Below are 27,577 nucleotides of genomic sequence, written 5' to 3' on the forward strand. Positions count from 1 at the left end.
TCGTGAAGGTTGACCAGATTATGTTCTTACTTCTTAATGCACCTTGAAAGTCTAAAAAATCGCCACCGCCTCAAATATCGTTTTCTATATATTGTAAATTGTTGTACAGAGCAAAATTTGTATCACATCACTGAAGAAATAAAGACTCACTTTTAAAGGTAAAAGTCGGTTTATATATTCTTTATAATGTCACATGTTGATTCATACAGCTTAATAGATCAACAAACGGATTATGTGCATGTGCATGCGGGCAAAGATGGCAAAGATAGTTTGTTCCGATGGATAAACTGTTTTTTCCCCGCGTCGACATCCTCTCCAGTAAAAAAAAATCAGTTCAATATGTAGGTAAACGTCTATAGTGCTCTAGTTGGATGTTGGCCCCTGCGTTATAGTTAACATCGAATGTTGTGACAGAACTCATCTTCGAGTTAGGCATGGTTCAAATCATGACGAAATACTGTAGTAGATGATCATGAGTGGAATTTCTTGATTTGAGTTATTGGCAAGTTACTTAAGTACGTATATTCTTGGTTAAAATCATGCCGAATTACTACATGTAGTACATGCCTTTGAGTGGAAAGGCTGGAATCTCTTAATTTGAGTCATGGCAAGTTACTTAAGTAGGATCGTTTGTGTTCTTGGTCAAAATCATGACAAGTTACTGTAGTATATATGTCTTTGGATGGAATCTCTTAATTTGAGTCATGGCAAGTTACTTAAGTCGGATCGTAGGTGTTCTTGGTTAAAATCATGACAAGTTACTGTAGTATACATGTCCTTGGATGGAATCTCTTAATTAATTTGAGTCACGGCAAGTGACCGTAGGTGTTCCTAGTTAAAATCATGACGAGTCACTGTAGTACATGTCCTTGAGTAGAATTTCTTGATTTGAGTCATGTATATGTGGAGTTACTGTATGTAGTAAGTGTTCTTAAGTCGGATTTCTTAATTAAAGTCTCATAGTTAGATCATGGTTAAGATCCTGACGAGTCCCTGTTGTTTTAATTACCTATAACTGTAATTTACCTTAATTCTCCCTGAAATTAGCATGCCAATGATTCTATCTCCTATACAAAGATAGTTCATGTATGTTCCTAAATGGAGATGTTGGTTTTAACCCGTGACTTTAACAGCCCTATAAATCAAACCGAAAAGTTGTTTCGTGAACAGCCATCTTGTCTCCAAATTTGGTAGTGTATGTGACTAATGTGAGTCAAATGTGGTATAGACATTGTACAAATTAGTATACATCTTCTTATCTCTGAGATTCTCAGTCTAGCGGTCTGATTTGGAGAATTTCTCGCAGATTTGGTTTAAGTACGGTTGGATCAATCTGAAAGAACGTGCTTTTCACTCGCATAGTGTACCAATATTTGTCGAGTTATTTTGTCTCGTTGGGATGTAAACAAAACGTAAACATTAGGAAACGCAGGGGCGTTATGTCACGTCTACAAAGTCTATGTTATCATTCAGATCCCATCCCACGCACTGCTGAGGTCAGAAACCTTCTAAGAGCCTATTAGAGATAAAGCCCAGTTTCCGATTGGATGTGAATGTTGTTACTTGTCTAGGTGGTCGAAGTAATAATAGTGGTATAAGTAATGTTTCTATGGTGTGAGTAGTCTTATTTGATCGCAGAAAACTAAGGACAAATACAGATTCATGCTTAATTGATGATTACCTCGATAATTACTAACAAATCAGCAAATGGAAGCTAGTCGCTCGATCTTTTTGTTTTCATTAACTTATTTAACTACGCAAACTTTATTCTGCATATCATTCCTAAATTGTTCTCTGCTGAGGTAGAATAGCTCTTACGTCATTCTTTATCTACCAGATCGCTTCGAGAGGGGACCTAAACAAAACTGTCTTTGTTTATGCTAGATATCAGTTCTAAACTGTTTTCCACAGAGGTCCAGTTAAGGTCGTCCTTTATCGATCAGTATGCTACAAAACGATTTCTAATAATGAGTCAGAAATGTATGGTTGTGTGAACTTGTGTCAGTTTTATACTCGCTTTGTTTTCAAACCGGGGCTATCTCGGCAGACGTTGTTTGACGTCAATTCCGCCACGTGCTTGATAATCGGAAAGTAATTACATTCACATCGGCTGTCTGTAAAGTTTATCAATGTTGTTCATTTCCTGAAAATTGGACACCGTCTGCTGTGCTTCCTACGAAAACACATCAATAGATTTTCACACGGTTTGAAATATAATTTGATAATTTTGACTTCACAATTTATATGGTTAATCGCAAACGACTTTTCACAAAACATCGTTTCTAATGTGAATTAATCGACAGAGGTTAACTAGCAACGTCAAGGTCATCTAAGGTGGTTATTCGTGATGACGTCAGAAGATGTCTGGATCTATGGTTCGGTATATCTCCACAAAACGTCAGCATAAAAATCTAAAGTGCTGAAACTTAGACTGCTTTGCCTTTTCATTGTCATGGAAGAAAGGTGGGACAAGTAGAGTTTAAGTTTAATTACACGTCATTTCTCGAAACGTTTGACAGAAGTATGTTGAATTTTCATTAGAGACATCTTCAATATATGAGGAAGTTCAAAAAATAATGAAATCGCAATCGATTTCGTAACTCGTAAACAAAGCCTCGGGTCAGACCAGAATTGAAGAAAGCTAAGTTCAGGAATATTTTCGCTGTCCGAAAATCCTGTGGAATTCAAAATAAGTAAATGAGTGAAATCTGTCTTTTGTATGCTACGTAATTCATTGCAGGTTTATGCAAAAATGCTTTCTTTCGATTGCAATTGCTGTCATTTTTGTTTCTTGACACGTGCACAGCTCATACTTCTATAGCTACCCTGTCACACAATAAAGATGATAAGCATTCTGAAAAGCGGAACCTAATGGCAGTCAAATCATATGCAAACGTAGAAATAGATTAAATAACACTTTTAAAAACTGTTATTGGTTGATTTACTTACGTAAATTGATATCGTATATACGTATATTGACCTTATTTTCTTCCTATTTTAGTTTCTACCATAAATTGGTGGTATTTTCAGGAATACACTCATCTTTTATAGCTACAATGCTAACCAGTTAATTTAAAGCAGCTTTTAAACAGAACAGAAACATAAAAGCGGTTCTAGTAAGAATGCCTATTAAAGTTTAGTTTAACAAAAGCAAGAGAAGGATAATTTGTATGGCAAGAAGGGGGAATGGTTTTTTCCTTCAGTGGAATGACGCACTGTGAAATAGATGGTTGTCTTGTGACGTTATAGGATATATCGGCCGTTATAGGATATTTCGTCGGCGGTTCCGCTGTTCTCAGACCATAATACTCATGGTTATTTTTCAAAATTGCGCCAATATGACGGACCTATGACGTACATGCATGAAAACCATCTAAAGCAATATTGGTTTAAAACATAAAAATGGGTTATGGTAATAACTCTATTTTCTCAAGTCTTTCCCATTCGTGTTAAGAATGTGTTATGTATAATAAAAAAACATATAAATCAAAAGAATTTACACGCGTGTCTCTGTGGTTATGCGACTGTGCAGTTCTATAGCTTCTGAACTATCGATTGCGCCATCCATAAGCGAGCCATATTTGTTGATTGCATTATTCAACTGTAAAGATTAAGTCAAGTGGATGTTATGCTACGCATGCGTATTCGAAGCATTTACTACGAGTATAGTAACTATTGAGAAGTGCGTAGGCGATATATTATGTAAGATTTCAAAAATATAGTTATCACGCCTGCTATCTGTTTCGAGAAAGCCCTATTTATCACCTTCACGCTTTTGAATAATAAATGGTTACGGGGCAACAGATGGTAGTCAACTTCAGAAATGTTGACACAAGCATAAACGCTTGTGTTTAGTAAATAAGTAATGTATTGCCAAATGACACTCTCCCACAATGACTGTCCACTGTAGTGACTGTACGATCGGTCATATACTAAATTTAGTGTGCAAGTTACAGTAATATCCTGCCAAAAATATAAAGGGTTCTGCACCAAAGAAAAAATATACAGGTTTCTGCACTAACAAGGCGTTAGTCAAGCTACAGATTCCATTAGCTATTTAGATTTCTCGAAGGGGCTCCTAATTTTTTACATGGTGTGGATTTATGTTTTCCTGTCCACGAGGTTACTCCTTTTAGCTTTTCAGTTTACTTGAAGTCGAAAGAATCATTTTAGTCAGGCTTATCAACAATCAGAACATCCCCAGCTGAACAGTTACCGAATCAACCGCGTATGATAACACGACACCACTAGAAAAAAATAGACGTTTAGATTTGTAGAGCAATCCAGTTAGAATTTATAGAGTTTATATTCCTCTACCTAAAGAACCATGGGAAATCATCCCAGCAAATCGAATGTATTGTTGAGCCGTTTGAACCGGAACTTGCTAGTTCAACTAACAATATAAAGCGGTCGGTAGGGAAAGCGGATATGTCCGACTGTGTTCCGGTTTTGCGCCGAGCTCTTCATTCCGATATATTCTGTGTTGCCGAAGTTTCGAACCAAACATATCGGTTTTTACTTCAAAACAAGCCTGGTTTTAGGTGAAAGTCACGCAGATTGATAAGAAGGACGTACTACGTGTTTGGTGATGTTTTGGAGGCGTTAGATTAAAAGATCTTGACTGAATTGAACGCCGAAAGGAGACTTTTAAAGCCATTTTGTACTCGGATCAAACGTAATGTGTTTTGTTGACTAACATTCGACGCATTCAACCCTGCAAGAAGATCGTGATTTCAGCTACCGAGTTTATCGCATTTCTGTGGACATTTTTGGATATTTAAAGTGCTTAATAATTCATCGAAAGTTGGCATTTTAATAATAGCTTGCACGCTATTGCTTTTATAGAAGGGAGTATATTTTGTTTAACAGGTCGAAGTTACAAATAAAGGCTGTGTAATATAAAGAGTTGGAGTACATTACTTTTGTATCATATTATGATATAAAGACCCAAGGATTGTCTTCATGATAACTTGGAGGACACGATAACGCTTTGTACAGCTGATAATTTCGACCATATTTTGTTTAATCGCAAAGATTACTGGAACGATTTAGCAAGAGCGTTCGCCTTTTAACTTCTTGGTCTATCCATATCTTGTGACAGTGTGGGTGAATTTTGCCTCGTAAATCGTCTGGATTCGTTTCTATAGGAAAGGAAAAACAGCATCCAGTTTGTGGATAGTGAGAAGTGTAACTTCTACAATATATTATTAAACAATTATCGTGAGTTTACAACGAGAACTTCATCTGGGACAATAATTAGTAGCGCTTCTACTACAATTATGTTTACGTAATATGACCGATCGATTCGATTTCGAAGACCGTAAAATGTCTGTGAGCTTTATTTCATCTTGAATTTCGTCGTTTTTAATACTGGATTTTACCAAGAAAGTACAAGATTATTAACGCCGAATTATGGCATTTCGAGGCCAAAGATGCTCCAAAAGTATCACAGTTCAAAAAGAAGGTTATTTGCACATTAAGAAGAATGTGTCTGTTTTGAAGCCCAAGGAAAAGGTATTATAAATTTATTATGCCTTATGCACGTATTAAAACGTCATTGTAGATTTAAGCTATTGAATATATTTAACTGCCAGAATCAAAATAGGTGCGTCTTTATACATCGTGTGGTTTGAATAAACGAAGAAAATCCGCCAACTTATCAATTGTTAAATTATCCATGTACATTTTTGTAAAATGGTTCTTTTGTTTTGTGCTTCAAAATTTCAAGAGCTAAATATAAAACAACATTTTATATGTTTTAGATTATTTTTATTTCATACATGTACCTTATGTTTTGAAACATTTTTTGTTATTTCTATACATAAACAAGCTATTAGTTGACTTCTGTCAGATAAAATCTTGTAAATGTCAACGCCATAGTGATATTTTGCAAAAGTACGCCATTAGCAGACTAATTTCATCAAGGTATTCAAAAAATTTCGCATTGCAACCGATTTAGACTTAGTATGTATCATTTAAATACTGTAGTTTTCAATTTTGACATTAAACAAAGCGTGATTTTATTGTTTATATTTCCTGCTTTATTTGGCAATATTTCGGCGAATCAAAGTTTAATTTGCAAGCGTACGTGTGCTAGGTCAATTTGGAAAGTCGCTTTCAAGTAGCCATAATTGTTACATATTGCCTTGTTTCTTGTAAACGTGACATGTAAAGTCAACAGGTTGTTAAAATCAAATGATTTTTAACACATTAAGCCTCCTGCCATTCTTAGAATTTAAAAATATTCAAGTCACAAGGAGAGGATTATATTCAGATGTAATGCAGCACTTTGCTTTTACCATATAAAGTGACAAAAAGCATACATGTAGGGGGCTTTAATTGAAAGGTGACTCAATCCAGCTTGAATGAAAAAAGGGTGAGGATAGAGTAGCCAGATTGTTGTTGGATTTACCTTCCTCATTCAGGAAGGCAGAAAAAAATGCATGGCAACAAGACAACTACAGATCAATTTGAGGCATGGTATGTCAGGGGATGCAGGCTGTTTGATTGTATGATTGACACTATTCTTAGATGAATTTAAAACCTGGCATTTTTAGTACTTCTACATGACTATTTACGTCTTTAATTTAAAGCTGGCCTTAGAAATGGCATATTTAGGTTTATATAGTATAGTCTGGTGAGGTCACACTATTTTGTATTTTGACTAACCAGTTATTAATATGAACCTGAGACTTGGTTTTTGGTTGCAGTTTCAACTTTCTAAAACAATAGGAACGTTTGAACGTCTTATGCCATGTGTCTGGCAAACTAGAAGTAATTTTATACTGCCAAGCTGGAACCATGCATCATCATAACAACTTGTTGCTTTTAGTAGAAATATGGTGTTTCCATAGTTTCCATAAGAATATTTTATTGATAGTTTCAAAGTTCTTTCAAATAAGATGTTGTCAATCAATCCTGTCGGGCACAAAAAGCCTAATAAATCAGAACATACAACAGACCATCACAAATAACAATGCATCATGCATCACTCCAAAATGTAACATCGACAATGTAAATAACAATTATTTCTGGTTTACCAAACCTTTGAAAACCCTATACAATAACCAGGCTATCAAATCTTATTTAATTTAGTATCAAACTTTGAACTCAATTTTCTCATTAGTCATGGCAGCAGAAATATGTTGTCTTGCGCAAGTCATATGGAGATGGAATTTGCTTAGAATGGTATGAAAGTTATGAAGCATTCATATCACACAAAAATACAACAAAAAGAAAACTTGACGGAATTGATTATATTGGACCAGTTGACATGGGTAAAGACTATACCTATGCATTTATTTTGTTTGGTGGTGGACAAAGCCAGCTTCAGATGGCTGCGAAGAATGAGAATGAACGTTGTGAATGGGTGAAAGCCCTAAATCAATGCTTGCAAAATGGTAAGAAGTCAAACCCAACTGCACCACCATCAACACACGAGAGCAGCAGCAGCAAGAATGGTTAGTGTGGGATCTTTGTTTCAAAATTTTGTCTTTATATTGTCTTTATATATGTCTTCAAAGATATAAGAGTTCAAATTATGTATCACCAAATGTATTTGCGCTGATGAATTCCAGGATTTACAGAGCAGAAGCTTTGAGGAAATAAATGCATGTTGTGTTCCTACAAACTGATAATTAATATTGTTTAATTAAAATTTATCCAGTATTTCCAGTTAAACTAAAAGACTACATGTGTTGTGCTGGTCAAGACAACTTCAAAAACCTTAGTCATGATTTTACCATGATTGTGGGTCCAGAAGTAATTGCACTCATAACAGTTGATACTCGAGGTGAACAGAAAATTGTAGCAAGTTGGTTGTTAGAAAACATCAAGAGTTATGAGAGTCGACCTTTAGAACAGAACCCTTCGCAAAAATTGCTGTCCATTGATACAGGCAGGTGAGTGCAGCTGTGCAAGACATACTGTTTCCATCCTTGTCTAGATGATTTTGGGTGACGTATTCCATCCTGAAGGGACTTAGGGACTTGATAGTTTTAAAATCAAAGAGGCTGTACAAAATTGTTTGCAAACAGTTCTTTGCCTAAATAATTTCAAATTTCACGTTGAAGAATTAAAAGAGAATACATTTTAATCGATATACTCGACTTTCGTCTATAGCTATCTTAAGCTCGTGCACAGTCCGAATCAACAAAGTTTTATTTACATTTTGAACTGCTGCATTTCATAATTATATAGAATATCGAAAACACCCTTTTGGTTCGGTATACGTCTAAGCAAGGATGAGAGAGAGTTTATTTTCAGAAGAATTCGAAGTATGCGGAAATTGTGGATATAATCCACAGTCGATCTTCCTAGATTTCTATGAAAAATATCTTTAGAACACCCGGATTAACTTGTGTTAGTTAATACATGTAACATGATTTGTTGTTTTTTAGGCGAAGTTCCACTGGTCAAGGGACATTCAATTTCTATACGCCTTACGGCGATCAAATAAAGAACCTAATTAGCCAAAATACGAAACGAACGTATCTTAGGAAAATGAGCTCACAAGACAGCTTTCATGTCGAGAACGATTTGTATAGCTCAAGTCCTGAGTCTTCTCGAGGTTATTTCTCCCCCAACCAGAGATCGCATAGTGCACCCGTACCAAATACCCGACGACCAACGTTCCCATCAAGGGAGGGCTCAATACCATTCCACAAGTATGACCCGCCCACGAACTACGCACATTATATCGAACAAAAAGATGGATACGTTGATATATTTACTGACCCTAGAAAGGTCGAAGAAAATCGCATGAGACTCAACTCACGTTCAAGTCTCAGTTCGGCAAGATCGCCAAAATCTAACGATACTCCTTTTGGATTATACGATCCTTCAGAAAGCCACGAGGGCTATATTTCGGTGCTGCCAGACTCTGAATCGGCCAGCGGTTATATTGATGTGTTACCGGACACTATACCGGAACACAACGATCATACCTATTTAGACGTTTTGAATGAAGAAGAAAGCAGTCAACATTATATTGATGTAATAGGTGACGGCGACTTGGGGGCTACGGGCACCAACGTTTCTGGTGATCCATCATATATAGAAGTCTTACCAGACGACGAATCGACCTCTAAGTCAACTAATAGGTCTATATCACGCGGTGATTCCGACGAGATCTACATCGATGTTGATGAAAATCGAAAAAAATTTGAATTACGTGAGCAGCATTTCGAGTCCCATGATCAGGGTTTAGTGACACGTGAACAACAATTAGACTCACGTGAAGAAAATGGGGATACTCGTCACGAGTCATCTAAAGAAAATGTTTCGCAAACTCATGATTCGCCACAACCTGAAGTTCACGTGACATGCCATAATGATTCACGTGATGTCTGTCACGAGCTGCGGCAAACACGCGAGAGCACAGCAAGTGTAAATTCCCCGTCTCCAAGATGGCCACAAAGTGTGACCTCACAGACAAGCACAGACTACAGTAGTCTAAGCAGTGAGTGTGATGTTTTTCAAGAACGAGAGAACGGTATTGTTGTTGAGGTCTTCACAGAAGAATCAACGAAATCTGATGGTCTGCCGACAAACCCCGATGCCATTCCGTCAACTGTAGTAGTCGCTTCGGGAAATTCCGATACACTGCCGTCTAATGAGGTTTCCCCCAAGTCGGACGACGATTCTCTAATGTCAAAAGATTACTTAGCTTTAAATCCACCTGTTCCTCCAGCAAAATCTGCCTTAGTTGCCTCAAAATCCGCCACTCTTCCGACAAAGACCGAGGGGCTCCCGACGGACAGCGATGTCAACGAAAGTAGGACGAGAGCAAGAAGTTGGCATAGTGATGAAGCAAACAATTTAGTTGATAATTCTGGCGATTCGTCGTCTACTTCCGAAAGCGAACACATGCGTGATTTTAGCGACGACGATACGTCGGACCATAGCGAAGTCTCTCCGAAGAACCTTTCCTCATCTGAGAAGCGAGACCGTAGTCACACCGAAGGAGATTTGATTCTAAACCCGAACCTCGCGGGGATGGACCCTGCTTTGTTACGAGCCTTTCAGCAGTCCTTAACCAACCCTCAAGCATTAACGCCAACCTCTAATAGACACCCACCTCTAACGAGAGAGATCCCCTATAACCAAGACCAAATAATTTTTCAACTCGAGAATCCAATACAAGGGGTTAGTCAGCTTCCAAGATCGGAGAAAAAGAACAGCAGTGCAGTTGAAGTGAAGTATATTTGCTCGAACTGCGGTTGGCATAAGCGTTCAAAAAAACGATCCTCGTTGAGACCGAGTCTTCGAAGTAAGGTTTGTCCCCAGTGTAATAATCCCGTGACCAAACAGGATGCAAAGAGCCCTAAAAGCAAGGAAAAAATGGGGCTTTTTGATATAATCAGAGGAAAAAGACGAAGTTTGGAGGGGAAAATAGATAAAAAGGACTTGAATTTCATAAAGCCTGAGCGTCCTTCGACAACGCCCGAACCTTCTTTTTTGAAGAGTTTTCGGACTACCGCGTCTGAGTTAGGCCTTCATAGCCCTAAGATGGATCCTAAGCGAAGTGGTCTTGGCATAGCCCCTTCCCCCCTACGGGCAATAGCCGCTGTTTCAATTGAGGGAGAAGAACGAAGTTACGATGATGGCATATCCGGGAAGAACCCATTAGCGACGAGTCTTAGCGATAGTGGTCTGTCCGAAGGTGTGGCCTCCCAAAACAGGACTGTTTCCTTAACTTCAACAAAAACGCCTTCCGCGCAAGAGTGTAACCCTCTAGAGAGGTCAAAGTCTTCCCCACCTCTAATTTGTGGAAACGAGACAGGCCAGGATACCTTGACCGCTGATGCACAGGATTGTGAGAAAGTTCCTCGTAAGAATTCTGGATTGACTTTACCGACATTACCTGAAGTTGAGGTATGTGTATAGCCTTTCTTAGGCCGGGGACTGTTTTACTGAAAGATAAATTTGCATTGCATATAAAGTAACACATATAAAGTATAGGTCTCTGGATTCTTTAAGGCCCGTTATGATAGCTATGAACGAGTGAATTAGTTAGGCCATTCGTAACTTATTACTCGTTCACATCCATCAAAAGAAGAAAATCGCAGCAAAAATGGCAAGTGTAAACGGGCCTTTAGAAAGGTTTCTGGTAGTTTGTAATCACGCTTTCTACTAAAACATTATCAGCTGACCAGTACCGTCTTTCCACTATGAAAGCTCCAGATATTTAATAGCAGGAAGCCCTACACTATTTCATATTCATAGTAACATAAATACATATATTCCTTGAACACGAGGCACCAAAGGCCTTATTTTCCAGTTTATTTAGAAAAAGCTTTGAAAATGTGCAGCGAATTTATTCAATATCTAATTTCTCATCGTCTGTGTGTTTTGAGTGGCATTTAAAATAGCCAAACTTAGGTTCTGAGGAACATTGGATAGTTGCTCCCAGTCGGGATTAGAGTTACTGTAGATATACTTTTAATGTTTTTACAAACCAGTTCAGTAGTTTTGATTTGTAAATGTTGAGATTACTTTTGTAAAATCATGCAATTTATCCTGTGGATGCGATAGGATTTTGGTAAAGGGTTTTATTATGTCCGTCTGCATGATAACATAAATTATGAAGCTTGTACAAAGTAATCTGGGTGAAGTTAGATTTACAATTAGGCCCAAGTGCAATAAATTCTAAGGCAAGTAAATGTTTTTTTCTAAATTATTTCACTCGTAGGATCAAGCATCTTCAGACCAGCCATCCTGTCACACCCCGGGCACACCCCCACCGATGATTCCGCCCAGAACGCGCGCTCCACCCATACCCCCACGTCAAAGAAACAGTCCATTGGGTATCCCAACCGAGGAAAACTTACATAAATTACGTCGAAGTCAAACGGACCCTGCTTTCTCGCAGATGGTCTCATCACGACAGGTTAGAAAGATTTCCTCATTTGAAGTACATTTTAGGGCGCTTGCGACAATGGCCTTGGGATTAAGCAGTCACATTGGCTACAAATAAAGTAAAACTTTGTCTTGTGCATGCTCTCTAAAATAAGCGCAGAAAATGCAGATCTGCAACGAATAACGTTAAAGTTATGTCGAAAAAAATTTTTACCACCTTCCTGGTTTAGTGATTTCGATGAATGTTATGTGAGCATTTCCATACACATAACTTGCAAAAGGCGAGAAATTTGTTGATATTTTCGATAACATACATTGAAATCTGTTTTGTTGCAGGTTTTTTAAATTTTTTTACCGTACGTACTCGACAGATTTCTTTTGTACATATGTACGTATATATACTGACCAAACAGAATCATCATCTTTCACGAGTTCATAGTTCATAAACGTTTTGTATGGACAATGTCGATTGAATCAGATTTGACACAAATTATTGTAATTGAAGTGTAATCATTTTCAGCCTATGCCTGCTGGTCACTATCGTGTGCTGGTCACTACCACTTTTTCAATGTCGTTTTACTGCAATATGTATTAGTATAATTGCAACTGGATGTGAAGTAAAACCATTATGATTTCAGATTAAAACAACTGCAAACGTAACTTTAAATATATTTTAAATTGAAATTTAAAATCACAATTGATTCCTTGTTACAGCCGAAAGCAAAATATCGTGTCTCTCGCACTATGACAGATCCTGGGAACGATTCCAGTGGTTCCAGCGAGAATATTCGTAACGCTGTATCACTTGAAGACCTTCAGGAGGATTGTAATGAGGAACTCGCAATGAGAAAGATAGTCTCTCTGTCGCTAGGTGATGGTTTAGATAACGATGCTCCACCTCCACCGTTGCCACCAAGACGAACGTCCGTCCAGCCACAGACCTCCCCAAAAAGAGGTACAAAACGTGAGCTATATTCTTCATAGTAATCACTTGACAAAGGCTATTAGTATTTTTGCACAAGTGAATATAACAAATCCTACATTCTGATTTTTCAATAAAATAATACTTAATAATTTAATAATAATTTTTCAATAAAAGAATAGCGACCTATATAATGAAAATTAGCCAGTTCTACGATTAGAGTTCTTTTGGACAGAGACAATTCAAAAAGATTGTCCTTTGTAAATATTGAACCCTAAGTTAAAGGCAAGATTCTAGGCGCACCGAGCATTATGTCAAATCACAAATACCGCAAAAATTTAGCCTTTTTTGGGGACATCCTGTAGAGGATGTGTAAAATATAGGAATATTAGCTTTTGAATGACGAATGTTATTGGATATTCGCTTTCTATTCGATCACAAAAGATCAAACATCATGAATATTTAGTGTTGCGGTTTTTATAAAACACCTTCGCTGTGGAGGTCAACTATTTTTGAAGAGCTGTAAGCATTTTTATTCACATCAATAAGAATCGAGTAAAGAAATACAAAAATACCCTTACCATTTCACCAGTGGCCCCATGCATGTGGACCTTAGGGAAGTTGAGAGTACTAGCAAAGATTTCTTGACTATGATTCCGTGCATTTAAGGAATGGCTACCAGTAGATTTATTAAATGTTTTTATTGTTGCAGCGTCAAACGAAAATGAAAGATTGTTTGGTAGCCCTGATTCACCGAGAGTCGAGCCCCGTCAATCAAGTGAGGTATGTATGAATAACGACATTATATCATGTATACTGTGGCCATGTTTACACTATGAAATTTATGGCCATGTTTCGTTATGAACTTTATTTACCCTCTGCCAGAGAGATCAATGACACACACCACCCCACCCCCTTCCAAGTGAATCCAACCCTGGCCCCATGGACCTAAAGCGTCCAGACGGGACCCTGATATATATATATATATATATATATATATATATATATATATATATATATATATATATATATATATATAACAAATGGAGCACGTGATCATCATGTTCTATAATTTCTTGTTGTCTAGATAAATATTCGCTATGGATATAAAGTCTCTAAATATGAGATTTTCCTTAAAGATCGAAAGAAAACTTCTATATAACTTAATAATTCTATAGCCTTAATTCGAGTAGTGTGAATAAAATGATAAACTTCATTTAGTTGAAATGTTGTTAATTTAACGTAATCAGTAACACAAGGTTGCGTAGCAATCCTAAATGAACCTTAAATTGTAAATGAATCCGGCCATAAAAAGGTTTTTTAACGATTAATTTAGTTTACATTTATTTCGCTTTAATATAAATATTTTATGAACTTCTCACCTTTGATTTATAAAAATGTTCACCATTATTGGAATTGTCGGCTGGTATTTGAATTCTATGTAATTACAGAAAGAAACCTAAACTTACTAAAATGTTTATTGAATCCTAAATTAATCTAACTAGTCTATTTATTTACAACTTTATATAATGATATAACTTCTTTGTTTACTCTCAATGGCACTTATGACGGATCAGAAAAGATCATCTGTTAATGATCCGGTTTTACAACAGGATGAACCTTAACCAAGCTATAATTTAATTTTTACTGCAAAGATGCATGATGATTAGAAATTATAGCCATGCACTGATTGGTCGAGTGACCACAATTTTTTCAAAATGGAGTTGTTTTGTCAGTGACAGATGAAGAAATAAGTAACTTTGAAGATAATACTGTACCTAAAGGCACAAAAGAAACAAAACACGTCTATCTTAATCCCCCGTTAAATTGAAATGAGAATAATCAAATAAACTCTTATGATAGAAACTGCTTTACCAAACTGCTTTATCGCCTTGCCGGTGTTTCATAAACATAAACTGTCCATACCAATTGACCATAACAAAAAAGATGGCGAAAGTACATTTTACCAGAATGCATTGCGGTCGGAAATCGTTTAAAAAAGCGAACTGACGTCTTTTAAAGGACAGGCATAAAACAGGAAGTTATTTTCTTCGCTGTGTTAAAATTTCACGTAATTAGGTGTTTTTCTTGCCATCTTGTTTCAGTCAGTCATTCTTAATGCCTGCAATGCATACTGATAAAAAAGGTACATGACGCCATCTTTTTCGTTACGGTCAATTGCAGTAATTCATTCTCAGAAGCGCAGAAGATGCACGCTTTCCCGCAGCATTTTTATCCCACCCTTTCTCCCTGCCGCCCTAGTATAGCGGTTAAAATCTTGTCTTGTACTGCACTATATTGTAATGTGACTGTGACTTTCAGGGCACTCAACGCACGCTTCCGAACGTGGTGGCTCTTCAGAATGGAAGTCCAAAACCACCTCTTGCAGCAAAGCGAAGCTTGGACATGAAACGAGCGGACTTTCAAGCCAGAAAACCAATCTATAGTACACACGTAGGCGAGTAATAAACGTATCCCGAGTATTCATTTTAGATCGGGATTAATGTGTTAATAATATAGGGATGGGGCGATAATCAATCCAATAATTTTAGATCACATTGGATCCCTTGGGAATATTCTCTTGCAAGTCACCCTTTTATATCAAACCATTCTTACTATATCAAACAAATGCACTTTCCCATGCAACTGAAAATGTAGTTCACAGCACCTCTTCTTCTAAATATTTACACACATACGGTTATCCCTGTAATAAGGTTTTGAATATTATTAAGAAATGTGTGTGCTGTCGTGAACTATAATACAACTTATTTTGAGCAAAAACGATTAAAGTTGTTTCCTATGTAGAAACAATGTCGCTACCGGTGTTTCGCCAAAGGCTCGAAATTTCTTCACCGAATAGTGATAGGTTCAGTTTGTTATAGAACCCGACGTTTCGGATCAGGTATTTCAGCTCAAAACTCAACTTTTTTAGCAGCAGGACTACATTAGCGATGTTATTTGCTTCATAATCTGACGGCGAATTTAAACTGCAAGTGGTTTGACTAATGTTAGGAAAACTCGGGGTTGCTATCCAGTTCATTGAGATCAGTGTTTTAAAATTATGAACGGATCAATCCCCCAACCAGTTCCTTCGCTAAACAAAAAGCTATATTTAATGAGTTAAGTATAATGTAGTAAAATTGTATCAATGTAATTCCTAGAATGCAAAGCCAAATTTCAGTGAAATGGCAACTATTGAATAGCAAATATGTACACGTGGTGTCCCAAAAAACTTACCTCATACAGTCTTTTTTTTCCATATGTAGTGCATATCTCAGATTATTTTACTCCATGCATGTAATACAACAACCTATGCAATCACTTTATTTTTTGTTTTGTATCAAATTTTAACAGAATGCTGACCAAAATTCTGATGTGTTGACCATTTTCAAAAGCATTTTCATGTTATTTTCCTAACTGACGTTATTTTTCAATAGATTATTATATAAATCCGTCAATTTATGAATGCATGCATGTGAGGAACGACATACTTCAGCGAATTTCAGAACCCTTGTCAGCTTGAATTATTCTAATGAGCTCGATCAATTTAGTATTGTATCAAAATATAAACCTCCTTTATCATAACTAAAATAAGTCTTACAAAATAGCGCAAAATGCGGTACAGTTTTTTGGGAAGCCCGGTATATAGTATATAGCTATTAGTAATTACTCTAGCTTGCATGTCTAAGGTATAGAGTTGTGTAGAAGCAATAGTCAGCTATATTTGTAATAAATTAAGACCGATGTTATCAATGCGATTATCATGGTAATAATTGATATTGAAGGATATAGCCTTGAGATTATTACAAAGCCTGTTTTCTCTGATCAAAACTGGAGGCGGATGGTAAGCCCTGATTCCACGGGCAAAATTTTTATACGCAAAATGTAAAATACTTCGCCTGCTCCTTTTGAGTTGTGAGCAATCAAGCAGAAGTAATTTACTCAAGTAGTCACAATTCAGAAGAAAGAGGCGAAATTTTTCGCACTTCGCCGAGAAAAAGCGCCCGTGGAATCAGCCCCTTGGAACTAGCAGGCTCGGCCGCCTCGGCTAGTTACGAGATCCGTCTCGATAAGCGTGGGGTATCTCTATATCCCGTTCCGGCCACTTGCCTCCGTATTCTAACATATAAAAATGTTTGTAAGATACAAAAGCTTTTATTGTGACAAAAAGAACAATCTAGGAAAAGATAGTTCCCTTTTACTACTTTAGAGGTTCTGTTCTTTGTGTTTTGTATTCACACAACGGTCATAAACATGAACGTCTATACATAAACAACCCTTTGTGGATGAATGAATCAAACCACTTAGCTTTTAAATTACCGGAGAGTTGGCTTTATATAAATACCCTTTCACACAGCGCCAAAATTCCAAATATGCTGCCATTTTTGGGGTACTATTTTTAAAAATTGCGACGCAACGATAAATTAAAGGTAAATTTATAGGTAAGTATAAAAAAAACGCTTGCATGAGACAACCTATCAAAATGTAATAGCGGGTAAGTTTTTTAAATAGATTTAAATTGAACTACTTCCATGACTAAACAAAGTAAAATTTGTTTTGTAAACAGCGGCTGTTTCCGTCACGTCTGTGTCTTAGATGAGTAGATTGCACAATGAATTTAAAACAGGGTTTGGGGAAAAACGTGATGTTTCGTATCCATGGCAATTTAAAACAAATATTCTACGCGTCAAGTATTAAAAGAAGCAGACTTAACAAAACTGCGAGTTTTTGTCATAGAAATACATATTAAATTCTGTAATTTTTGCTTCTTGCCGGATTTTAGGGAAAGCTATTCTGTCCAAAAAAAACGGCGTTTTTTTTACAACCTCGTGAATCTTTGAGCGTGACATCGTGAAGCAGCATCAACCGTCCGTGCACTGATGCTACTTGTCGCACCCCCTCATATCCCTGTGTACGTCAGGTTATGACGTTTCAAGAGCCTCACCACTTTGAGCTTCACGTCCTTCTAAACTACTTGTGATTGTGAGGATCTTTTTATTCAGTTATAGAAACTTTGTACTAACCTTGGACCCCTAGTTTGTATATTGGAATATTCTTTGAGAGCATAAACGACGGGGGAAGATTATATCTGTTCTTCGATGGTGTGACGTAGCTCTCAACCCTTGCGTCTGAAAGTAGCCTAGTTTTAAGTCTCATGGTTCGCGACTTTGATTATCTCGTCTGGAACAACCAAGTTCGTTAGGGGGGGAGGAGGCTTCAGCACATGAGCACAACATTGTTTAGCCCAGTTTTTATCAAACGGGAACAACTTGTGCCTTTCGCGGTGGAATGGCAATCACTTCATGTGATTTAATCAGTGGATTTAATACATTAATATTAGTACTTCATGTATTTCAAGGCAAAACAATAAGTGCCATGCATAAAGTAAAAGAGGGATGTGCTCACTTAAAACAAGTGCTCATTCGATGCTTACGTTATTGCTCTTGTTATTCTTTTGGTCAATTATTTCTAATTTACTTCAAGGAAGTAAAAATCTCTGCTATAATTTGGTTGCTAGAAATTATACATTTTCTATGCGATATCTATCATACTATTAAATGCATTGTCATTGCATGGGTTCCCATTTAAAGTAAACCTTTGTAATTTTAGAAACGGGGTTCTTTTTGCTTAAACTTACAGGAAATTAGTTTAGACGTGTTTAGTTTCCTCAATCATGCATATTGTCATGCTGTTAATTTAAATTTGCAAACACAATCGATTGCGCGATTAGCAATATGCAAATGGCAACAAAAACCGCACGTAATGCCAGGAAACACTTCATTGTAAGCAGTCTTGCAATATACAGCAGTCAAAGGATTTCTGAAAGAGACGAAATAGCGTTGCTTGGTAGCGCCGCAGATAACGAATTTCGTGCAATCTATTCAAAGGCAAACAGAGTCATTGTCGAACATTCGCACAAGTGGGACGCATCAGAAAGATCGTCAAGCCTAACTGGAAAGCTCTACAAAGGATAGTTGACTATATGGGTCTATACGAGGCGTTTCGCGACAAACCTTCGGCAACAAGATATGGGGAAATTCATCCCACAGCAAAATTCGACGTATTACATGCCACACTTATCTATATTTTTTGTGCTTTTGGTTTTTCATTTCTTATCCTGCTACCGGGGTATATGCTGAAGGAGGTAGGATTTTTTCCCAGCTCTATTCACTGTCTTGTTGCAGAGCTAGAGAAGTATAGATAGAGGTGATGATCAATCACCTGTTCATTTCAACTAGCGACAGTATTGGAATATAATTGCATGCACACAGTCATATGCAGTAGTCGCAGCAAATAAAAGATCATGAAGTCTAAAAGAAGCGTCTTAATTATCATTTTCAGTCTATTAATAATTTTGTAAGAATTAATTTTTTTTTCTTAGCATTTTCGAGTGCTCTTTACAAATTATAAAATACCTCAAAATTATAATTGCATCGCAAGTTTTAAGGAAAATGGCATAGTGTAACAGCGCCTTGAAGTCCACCAACAACATGAAATATCGCCGACTAATGCCCCACTACTACGCTACAAGGTTTGGTACGGACGAAATTGGTACGGATTTTGATAGCTAACTGAGTTAAGCGATCACCTGGCATGTTCTGTATAAAATATTTCCGCAAAATAAAACATACGTAAGGCGTAACTGTCACATGCTATGCAGGAATTGTAACGGCCCAACGTAAGGGTTGAATTTTCCCATTTGAAAACCATCCGGTCTGTGGAGTATGTATTTCAGTCATTGACATTGTCTACCTACTTACCGACACCACTACCGAATCAAAAATTGATCACAAAGAAAATGAACAAATTTCTACAATTTCAAGACTGATTACTTCAGCCCGACTTCAGTCTGTCCTAAATAAAAACGTTGGGGCATCTTCAGAAACGACCCGTCAAAACTAAATCCGAGTCACGCGAGGTCAAACAAAAGTTTTTGGTTAAAATTTACGGATATATGTAAACTACGCCAGGTTTCTATAGAGAACCGTCAGGCATGCTTATAATGAAACCCCGTTAGATATTTATACGAAAACGTTAGCAATATTCACATCCGCCAAACAATTCATCGGAAAAAGCGAAATGTCAAACAACGATTTGCATATGACTAAAGCTAAAAGCTTTAAAGCTCAATAAGGAAACCAAGCTATTCCATGCATATCGAAATGAAAAAGTTATTTCTAAGACGCACCAGTGCCAGTGGCAGTATATAGCTGTTTTATATCATTATTCCTTTCTTAGTTACTTCGCGGTTTGTCGGCAAATTCATTTTTCCGATGAGGTATAAAGGTGAATCAGATATACCGAATTATCAGAACAATTGGAATTCGATAGAATAATTGACTAAATTATATTTTCTAATTAATCTTATGATGCAAAAAAAAATTTATGTAGATTTTGCATCAATGTATAATTTGGTCAGTATCAGTTTAGAGACTTCGCAGAGTATTTTTTTCGACACGCCTAGGCCTGGGGTTAATGCTATTATCAAGCTTTAAGACAACCCTTATCCTCGTCAAATCAGTTGCTCTTTACACCGCAAAGCATTTCCCTATTATAACCACAACTACAAGGGTATTTACGCTGAGATTATGATTATTGATGGAAGAGAATGAACTTATATAGTATTTCGCTCTGACGGTTATCTATCAAACAAATTTGTTTACTGGTAAGCTCTCGAATGAGAGCATGAAATATATTATGGAAATGCATATTCGTGCTCCTAATCAGACAATACTAAGAGTATTATGAACTCTGTGCTTTTTTTAGCTAATCATATGCATAGTTAAAAAAGAGTTTCTTTATGCTGCCAGTCCTATACTCCTATCTTTTGATCTAACTTCACAAAGATCTTTCGAAAATAAAGCTTCTTGTTGTAATTATATAATCCTCGCGAGATAACAGCATAATTTATTTAACAAACGCTCCCGCGTCGTCAAGGACATTCTTATAAAGGTTTCTCTCATAACACAAACGGCATGTCCTGTCCAGTTCGCCCCCCGAAACGTCCCTTTTCCTTAGGCTTTTGACTATCCTTCCGTAATCACCCGTGCAAGGTGTCCCGATAGATGACAATGATGATCGTTATGATATTAATTAATACCTATTTGCTAGATCAGATTGGCAGGGGCAGGTTGTAGAAGGTAGTTAACTGTTGATAATATAAATGAAGTAACTATAGTCTATACGATTTGACTATCAAAAATGTGATTAAGAGTTTTAAAAAACTGGCCCCATGCAGATGTCCATCAACTATAACTCTTATGTAGTCACCTAACTAATCAACACCGCTTTTAATTTTATAACTGTGAGGCCTAGGTCAAACGTCGCTCTCATTTTTTCATGCACCGGACCTAATGCAAATTAATGACAAAGTCTTTGTTTGATCTCATTTGCATTGGGTTCGGCGAATGAGAGGAGCAACGTTTGACCTAAGCCTAAGGCATTTCCTTTCGCTGAAAGCACGAGCCTATAAATAATATGCCAAAATTACAGTTAATGACAGTTAGACAATGACATTAAAATTCAACTTAAAACACGAAGGTTTAAAATGTTCCTCAATCTTGTTCCTAAGCCGCAAAATACTCCTTGATCTAGAAAGAGTTAACCTTATGAAGGGTTCTTTTGGTGATAGGTGATCACTAAACGATTTACTTTTTCTCTTTTTAGCGCATCTCTGTTGCAATTAGAATATTTGTTAGCCTTTTCATTGGAGCTGCTATTTTATGTAAGTAATAAAACAACTATAACTTTAACATGTGTCTCAATGGCGTTTTTTTATTCCAGCTAAAAAACTGAACATCATTTTCAATTTGGTCCTCTTATATTTATAATGATCTTAATTGTATGACCTTACAAATTTAAAAACTGTTCCATTAATACTGTCGCAATTCTTGTGTTTGCAGTCCAATACTTTTATTGTTTAATATCTAAGGTCTTTTATGACGATGAGATGTGAAACAGTTTTACAACACTACAGAGATTTCCAATTTTTGTACTACCATGAGAAGGAACCATCCATATATATTAGCTCCACATGATCACTGAAACAATTCAAAATAAGATCATATTTTCTGTATTTTTTAGTCTCAAATTATGGTATGCAATGGGAGAAAAGTTCTGTTGACACAACCACTCAATACAAAGCGTTTATGAGCCAAGAAATAAGCGCATCAGTTGGTGTTAATATTGGATTACGAGGAATTAATGTGACTTTAAAAGGTAGTAACACAGCCCTTGCCACTGTATATGCCTATATGGGTTTCGCAGATGATGCTGGAAGTATGAAGTCATTAGAGGAATATTTTTTCACTTAGGACTGCCTCTTCATCAAACGTTTGATAACAATAAGACAGTTGAGCATGTGGATTACAATGAAAAGTTTCGTTGGAACTCCCCTTGGTCACAGGGACGTTCTGGATTCGGACCACATGGTAAGCTAAACTCATGAAGGAATAAGAGCATCGTTTTGAAACGTTTTCCACCGGGAGCAATCTCTAAAGATTCTGTTTTTAATTTTTTAGCGAGTCAATTAAACAATGATTACCACACAGCTCTTGAGAGAGGTGTTCCTTATCCAATACTATTGATTGCTGAATACTTCACATTAGATGGAGAAAGTGTCCGATGGGGAAGGGGATTCCGAATGGCTGGATTCTATACGCATGCGTTGTTATGGTGGGTAGGGCTGAAAGCTTTAATTCAATAATAATAGAGCGAAAGAATATACAAAAATAACTAAGTGTTTAGGACACTGCATTTCTCCACGACAGTTAAGTTTTTAGTTAGCATAAATTCAATAAGTATTAGGGCAATAGTCCTAATCTGTGTCTGATTAATCTGTGTGTGATTTGATTAATGAGGCTTGTGTGGCCACATTTATCGAGGCTGTCATGTACACTACACAACAAAGGGCAAGATAGCAAAATGCAACCATTACTAATGTATGTTCCGTGTACAGTGTACTTATATCATTTTTTACTTCTTCATACAGGATGGGTTTCACTTTATGGGTGGTCACCAATATTCTGTTTCTGAACGTGATACGATATGGCGCTTATTTTCTCTCTCTCACTGGTGTCATCGTTCTACTAGCGAATCTCATCTACGATTCGCTACATCTTGGACCAGAACTACTCATTCCTTTTCCAGATGGCAGTTTGAATTTCACATACGGCTGGTGTTTCTGGCTCAGTTTTTCGATAGGTAGAAAAAATTACATTTTACTCTGAAAAGTTTCATCACTTACTGTGTCACTGCTAATGTTTATTCACAGCCTCGGGGGGGGACGTGCTTCCTTCGAGGTTTTTTTGCACATTCAATGTCATGATTCCACTTTCGAAAGGGTCAAACACGCGAATGCAATTATTTCCTTTCTTATCCGTTTAGGCTTTTTGTGTCTCGTACTCGGCGTATTAATCGTCGCTCTTGACTACTTTTTTCCTGGACCGGTGGCAACTTTCTTCAACATAGATATTGTAACGGAGTTTGAAGATATTGTTGAGGTCGAGGAGGATATCAGTCCTGGGGACGAACTACCTGATGCATCTTCTGATACTTCTTGCAGGGATGGAAAACACGGAGAAGGGGAGGATAGTAAGGTAGGTTGAATGGCATAGGAAGCTAGGGGCGACGAATAATATTTCGGGTATAATAATAATACCCCATAATACAGTTAGAAGAACATGTTTTGAAATTCAAACTGAGTATTTTGTATAGGTTGTAAAACATGCATACTTCATATGAACACAATCAATGTTCTTTACCCGACAGATTTCGTTGTGCAATTCCTTAAACCATACTCTTCTCAAATTAGTTTTAACCGCCCATTTCCTCGAAATCCTGCATGTATGAGATGAGCTGTGAGCAGCAACCATTTAGAAGGATTGGGCTAGGAACGTGCCCAGAAATTACGTTTCTAGCATTCTGCGAAGACATTTTGAGAAAGCTCGGCTTTTACAATTAGGAAGTTAACAACTACCTACCTTTCAAATAGAACTGCCTGCATTTTTGAAAATCATTAATTTGCAAACATGTACTAACTGTACTAAACTTACGCTTGATGAAATTCTAGAAACGTATCCACTTCGTATCTCGTTCACGTTACGCGGGTATCTCAGCCAGCTGGAGACGAAAGAAAAAACCCCTTAACCAAGTGAAGTCTTTGCCCTTCCTTCGACCGATGCCTGTTCATAATTCGGGCGTTCGCAGAGCATCTTCAGTAAAAATCAACATTGAGCAGCTACACGATAACGAGGCGTATGATGATAGCGGGGAGGACATTTCTGGCGGACCTCAAGGTTCAAAGGAAAGTGATATTCCTGGAGAAAACAGTGCAAATGAAGATCTTTCAAAAGAACATCTGGTGAGAAGTGAATCGCAGAATGACAAAGGAGAAACAACGTTGTTTTAATACACTCTTTTTGAAAATGCGACAAGAAAAGTGTGTTAAATATATTTTAAGATTTTTTGCACTTCACTCGCGATGTTGAAAACATTAACAGTTGAGAAAAATGAGTATTGCACCAGCGTGCATGATTTCCACAGTTCCACTCGAAATTAATTAGAGACTCTTAAACTCTTATGAATTAAGTATGTCTACAGTTTTTGTAATTCAACTGCCGTTATACAGCATTAAAATTGTGAATAGTTTACGTTTGTTGCTGCCGCAGCGAGCGAACCTGAAGATCTGAAGCGAGCGAGCAAGACAGAAGATCCTAATTCACAATTCGGGATGCAAATCAAAATTTGTCTTTAACGCATTGCATGACGGTACCAGTGGCAGGGACGGTTGAATGATATGCTAAATATCATCAAGATCATCATAATGAAAATTATGATTGCCATGGTAACCATCATTTATCATGAATAATATGCTAAATATGATCAAGATCATCATATCAGTGGACGGTTGAATAAATTTTTTTGGGGGGAGTGGGCGAGGGCTGAGTTCATCGTTTTGTCTAACCGGCCGTAAAATTTGCATCACCGTACCAAAAATATGAATACAGTCCATACAGGTTATACTCCAGGTTTGACATGCAAACAATAACACTTATTTACTGCGAACGAAGGAAACATTATGTTTTGTGGACTCGAGACCAGTCGATATCTCACGAGGCGAAGCCGAGTAAAATATCGATGGTCGAGGGTCCACAAAACATAATGTTTTCTGAGTTTTCGGAAAATAAGTTTTTTATTATATACCACTTGTCAAAGAAAAACCAAACTACAAGGTAAACAACGAAATATCTATTCATAAAAGACATAATTTCAAATGGATAAAAGTTGTTATTTCCCATGAGACAACACGTTATCTCACTCTGCAGGGGGTCGCGCTGGCGACATCAAAATTTCGTCACTCTCGCGTGATTCGCTCTCGACCAATGAAACGCTATGAAAACAAAACTTTGACAAGTGGTATATAATAATATTGTTTAGACATACAAGTCGCGAATATAGCGTACATTAAAATCAAATTTACTTGAGGTTGCAATTTGACGACTTTTTTGTTACATTTTTGTATACATTCTTCATGCATTGAAGTTAATAAGTGAACCAAGGCAACCAGGTTTAATTAATGAAAGTAATCACCAGTAAACACCAGTAATCACCATTCGTGAATGTGATCTTTGGGTGGTGATTACTTTCATTAATTAAACCAGAGTAGCGATAATTGCGATGGATTCTTCATGTATTTTGGGGATCGTATACCATTCCATGTTTACACTATCTTATTTATATTGAGTAAATGGCAAAATTTCCTTTAATTTGACGCATTGTATAACTATTTGGGTGCCAGTTGATTTTGAATATAAACGAAACATAATAATTTTCATCACAACAGACTCTATATCTCTATAGACATAGGGCGACACCTCACACTATGGTCTGCCAGATTAGACTGTCACCTTGGTCTGCACTAAATATTCCAAGCAATTTTATTATTCTTGTGAAAATTCGTAGCGTTTAGGAAAAATTAGCAATGCGTGCTATAAATAAACTTGCAGTAATTTCTTTTCAGTGTTAGCCTTTCCGTCGTAAAGGGCCGGGTGGTTTTTAGATCAACTGTCCTGATTCGCAAATGATGCATGACCTTTCCGTAAGGAAATTGGAGAAAGATCGGGAAAGGTTTATCAATAAAAAAGATAATGAATATATAGACAGAATTTAGCCGACAAACCATACTCGTTTAAAAACAGACATCACTGACATGGACACCATAATCCATATACACGCTTAGCACAATAGCCCATGCACCATTTTGTAGTTTTTCCTTTTGCAAAAATTAACAATGCATGCAATAAATATATAAAAATTATATTCATGCATGTAGCTATATTCTTTCTGTATTGCTGTTTCCGTCGTAACGTATAAGCACTCATGGTTGCAGTTTTTAGACTGTCTGATTCTCTACAAACGCGCACGCAATGTTTACCCTCGATCTCGTGCAATCAATGACCCGGCTTGATTACAAATAGAGGACGAATATTCTTAAACGTATCATTCAACCAAAAATACTGAAGAGTGAAGAAACATTTGAAACTACTGCACAATAACGTATAAACTCGTGTATACTGAGGTATATGTCGTCCTAAATCATAATGTTTACGCATTGTTTCATGCAGTCTATCTTGTACAGTCTTTAATTTCATAATTATTATATTCTTTAGCATCAACAACAATGAAATTTGCTTTTGAAGTTCTGCTGTTGCTGATTGTTTGTACAACATTGTTATCAGCAAAACCTCACTATGAAATTGAGGAAGGACGCGGTGAGGTAAGAGTCGACGACATTACTTGGCCTTGGCTTAATTTGTATAATACACAAAGGACAACGGTTAAAAACACGGTTTAAAAACTTGTTAGCTTAGTCTTATATAGCTGCATTTTCAGTAGTTTAAATTACCCAATGCCTCATGCCTGCATGACAGCAACGGACACAAAAAGAACAAGCATGCTCTCAAGTCTTTTTTAACAATCTATATCTTGCATGCCTGACTATATATAATGGCGCGCAAATAGCAGGTTGAAAGTTTATATTTCTCTTTAACAGAGTGAAAAGGACCAGAGAAGTGTTCAGAATTGTTCTGGTGGGTGTCCATCAGGACAAGAATGGTGAGGAAAAATGAGATAGTCTGTAATTATTCTCAAATAATTTTTTCAGTGTCTGCCTTCTCGTGTGTCATCGAAGACGTATTTTTTAAAAAAAAATTATTTTTTATATGTCTAAAAGCTGCATGTTATTGGAAGAGTTTGTCCCAACCCGCTACATGCATGTGCATGTTAAATTACTATGAAACTGATATTTCAAACATCACCAAAAATTATCGCAGTTAATTGGCGAAATTTTCCGGCTTCGGTGCCGGACAAGTGAAACGTTGAAGGGAGAAATCGACACTGAATGTCTTTATCGCCTTTTTTCCACCACGGGCATGCACAAGCAAAATCATTCAGTAAAAGCTGAAAAACGGATCATTATTATTATCAATATATAATTGTTGTTCCTAATTTCTTGTTTTTGTTATATCTATTTATTTATTTTAGTATTCCATGCTGGGGATCTGAGCCTAGTTGCCTACCAATGGGCGTGATATGTTAAATAAATTTATCATGCAAAATATACTGTATAGAGCTTTACTGTAGTCTGTATTACCATACTGTCTTACTATGCTGTATAACTATTATAAAAAATAAAACATAAACTGATTAAGCGCTAATATACATTTGTTGTAATTCATGATGTTTGTTCTCAAAATTGTAGAAAAACCAATCGTCTCGAGATTTCAAAAACACTTG

The 27,577-nt window shown here is 36.8% G+C and overlaps 2 protein-coding genes and 1 long non-coding RNA gene across 4 annotated transcripts; all 3 read left to right on the forward strand.

Annotated features, from left to right (window-relative positions):
• The first annotated feature begins 4,432 nt into the window (after window positions 1-4,432).
• On the forward strand, window positions 4,433-16,946 carry LOC114531722. 2 transcript variants are annotated; one of them, XM_028553331.1, is made up of 8 exons: window positions 4,433-5,514; window positions 7,127-7,460; window positions 7,667-7,901; window positions 8,400-10,875; window positions 11,693-11,890; window positions 12,574-12,814; window positions 13,494-13,564; window positions 15,104-16,946. In XM_028553331.1, exons 1-8 carry the CDS (start codon window positions 5,413-5,415, stop codon window positions 15,245-15,247), a joined length of 3,801 nt encoding a protein of 1,266 aa, XP_028409132.1. In that variant the 5' UTR covers window positions 4,433-5,412; the 3' UTR covers window positions 15,248-16,946. The 2 variants fall into 2 exon arrangements, with proteins under 2 accessions (XP_028409132.1, XP_028409133.1); XM_028553332.1 differs by lacking the exon at window positions 15,104-16,946 and adding an exon at window positions 13,869-14,221.
• A 1,756-nt stretch (window positions 16,947-18,702) lies between these two features.
• Window positions 18,703-24,338, forward strand: LOC114531770 (dual oxidase maturation factor 1-like). Its single transcript, XM_028553390.1, has 8 exons — window positions 18,703-18,926; window positions 21,449-21,506; window positions 21,866-22,000; window positions 22,096-22,212; window positions 22,303-22,456; window positions 22,773-22,984; window positions 23,168-23,379; window positions 23,853-24,338. Exons 1-8 carry the CDS (start codon window positions 18,765-18,767, stop codon window positions 24,189-24,191), a joined length of 1,389 nt encoding a protein of 462 aa, XP_028409191.1. The 5' UTR covers window positions 18,703-18,764; the 3' UTR covers window positions 24,192-24,338.
• Window positions 24,339-26,292: 1,954 nt separating this feature from the next.
• On the forward strand, window positions 26,293-27,400 carry LOC114531771. Its single transcript, XR_003687884.1, has 4 exons — window positions 26,293-26,360; window positions 26,452-26,558; window positions 26,835-26,896; window positions 27,326-27,400. It is a non-coding gene; the product is annotated as an uncharacterized LOC114531771 (long non-coding RNA).
• The last annotated feature ends 177 nt before the right edge of the window (window positions 27,401-27,577 follow it).

This window comes from Dendronephthya gigantea, unplaced genomic scaffold (genome assembly GCF_004324835.1).
Source record: "Dendronephthya gigantea isolate DGI-Jeju-01 unplaced genomic scaffold, DenGig_1.0 000074F, whole genome shotgun sequence".
Classification (NCBI taxonomy): Eukaryota; Metazoa; Cnidaria; class Anthozoa; order Malacalcyonacea; family Nephtheidae; genus Dendronephthya; species Dendronephthya gigantea.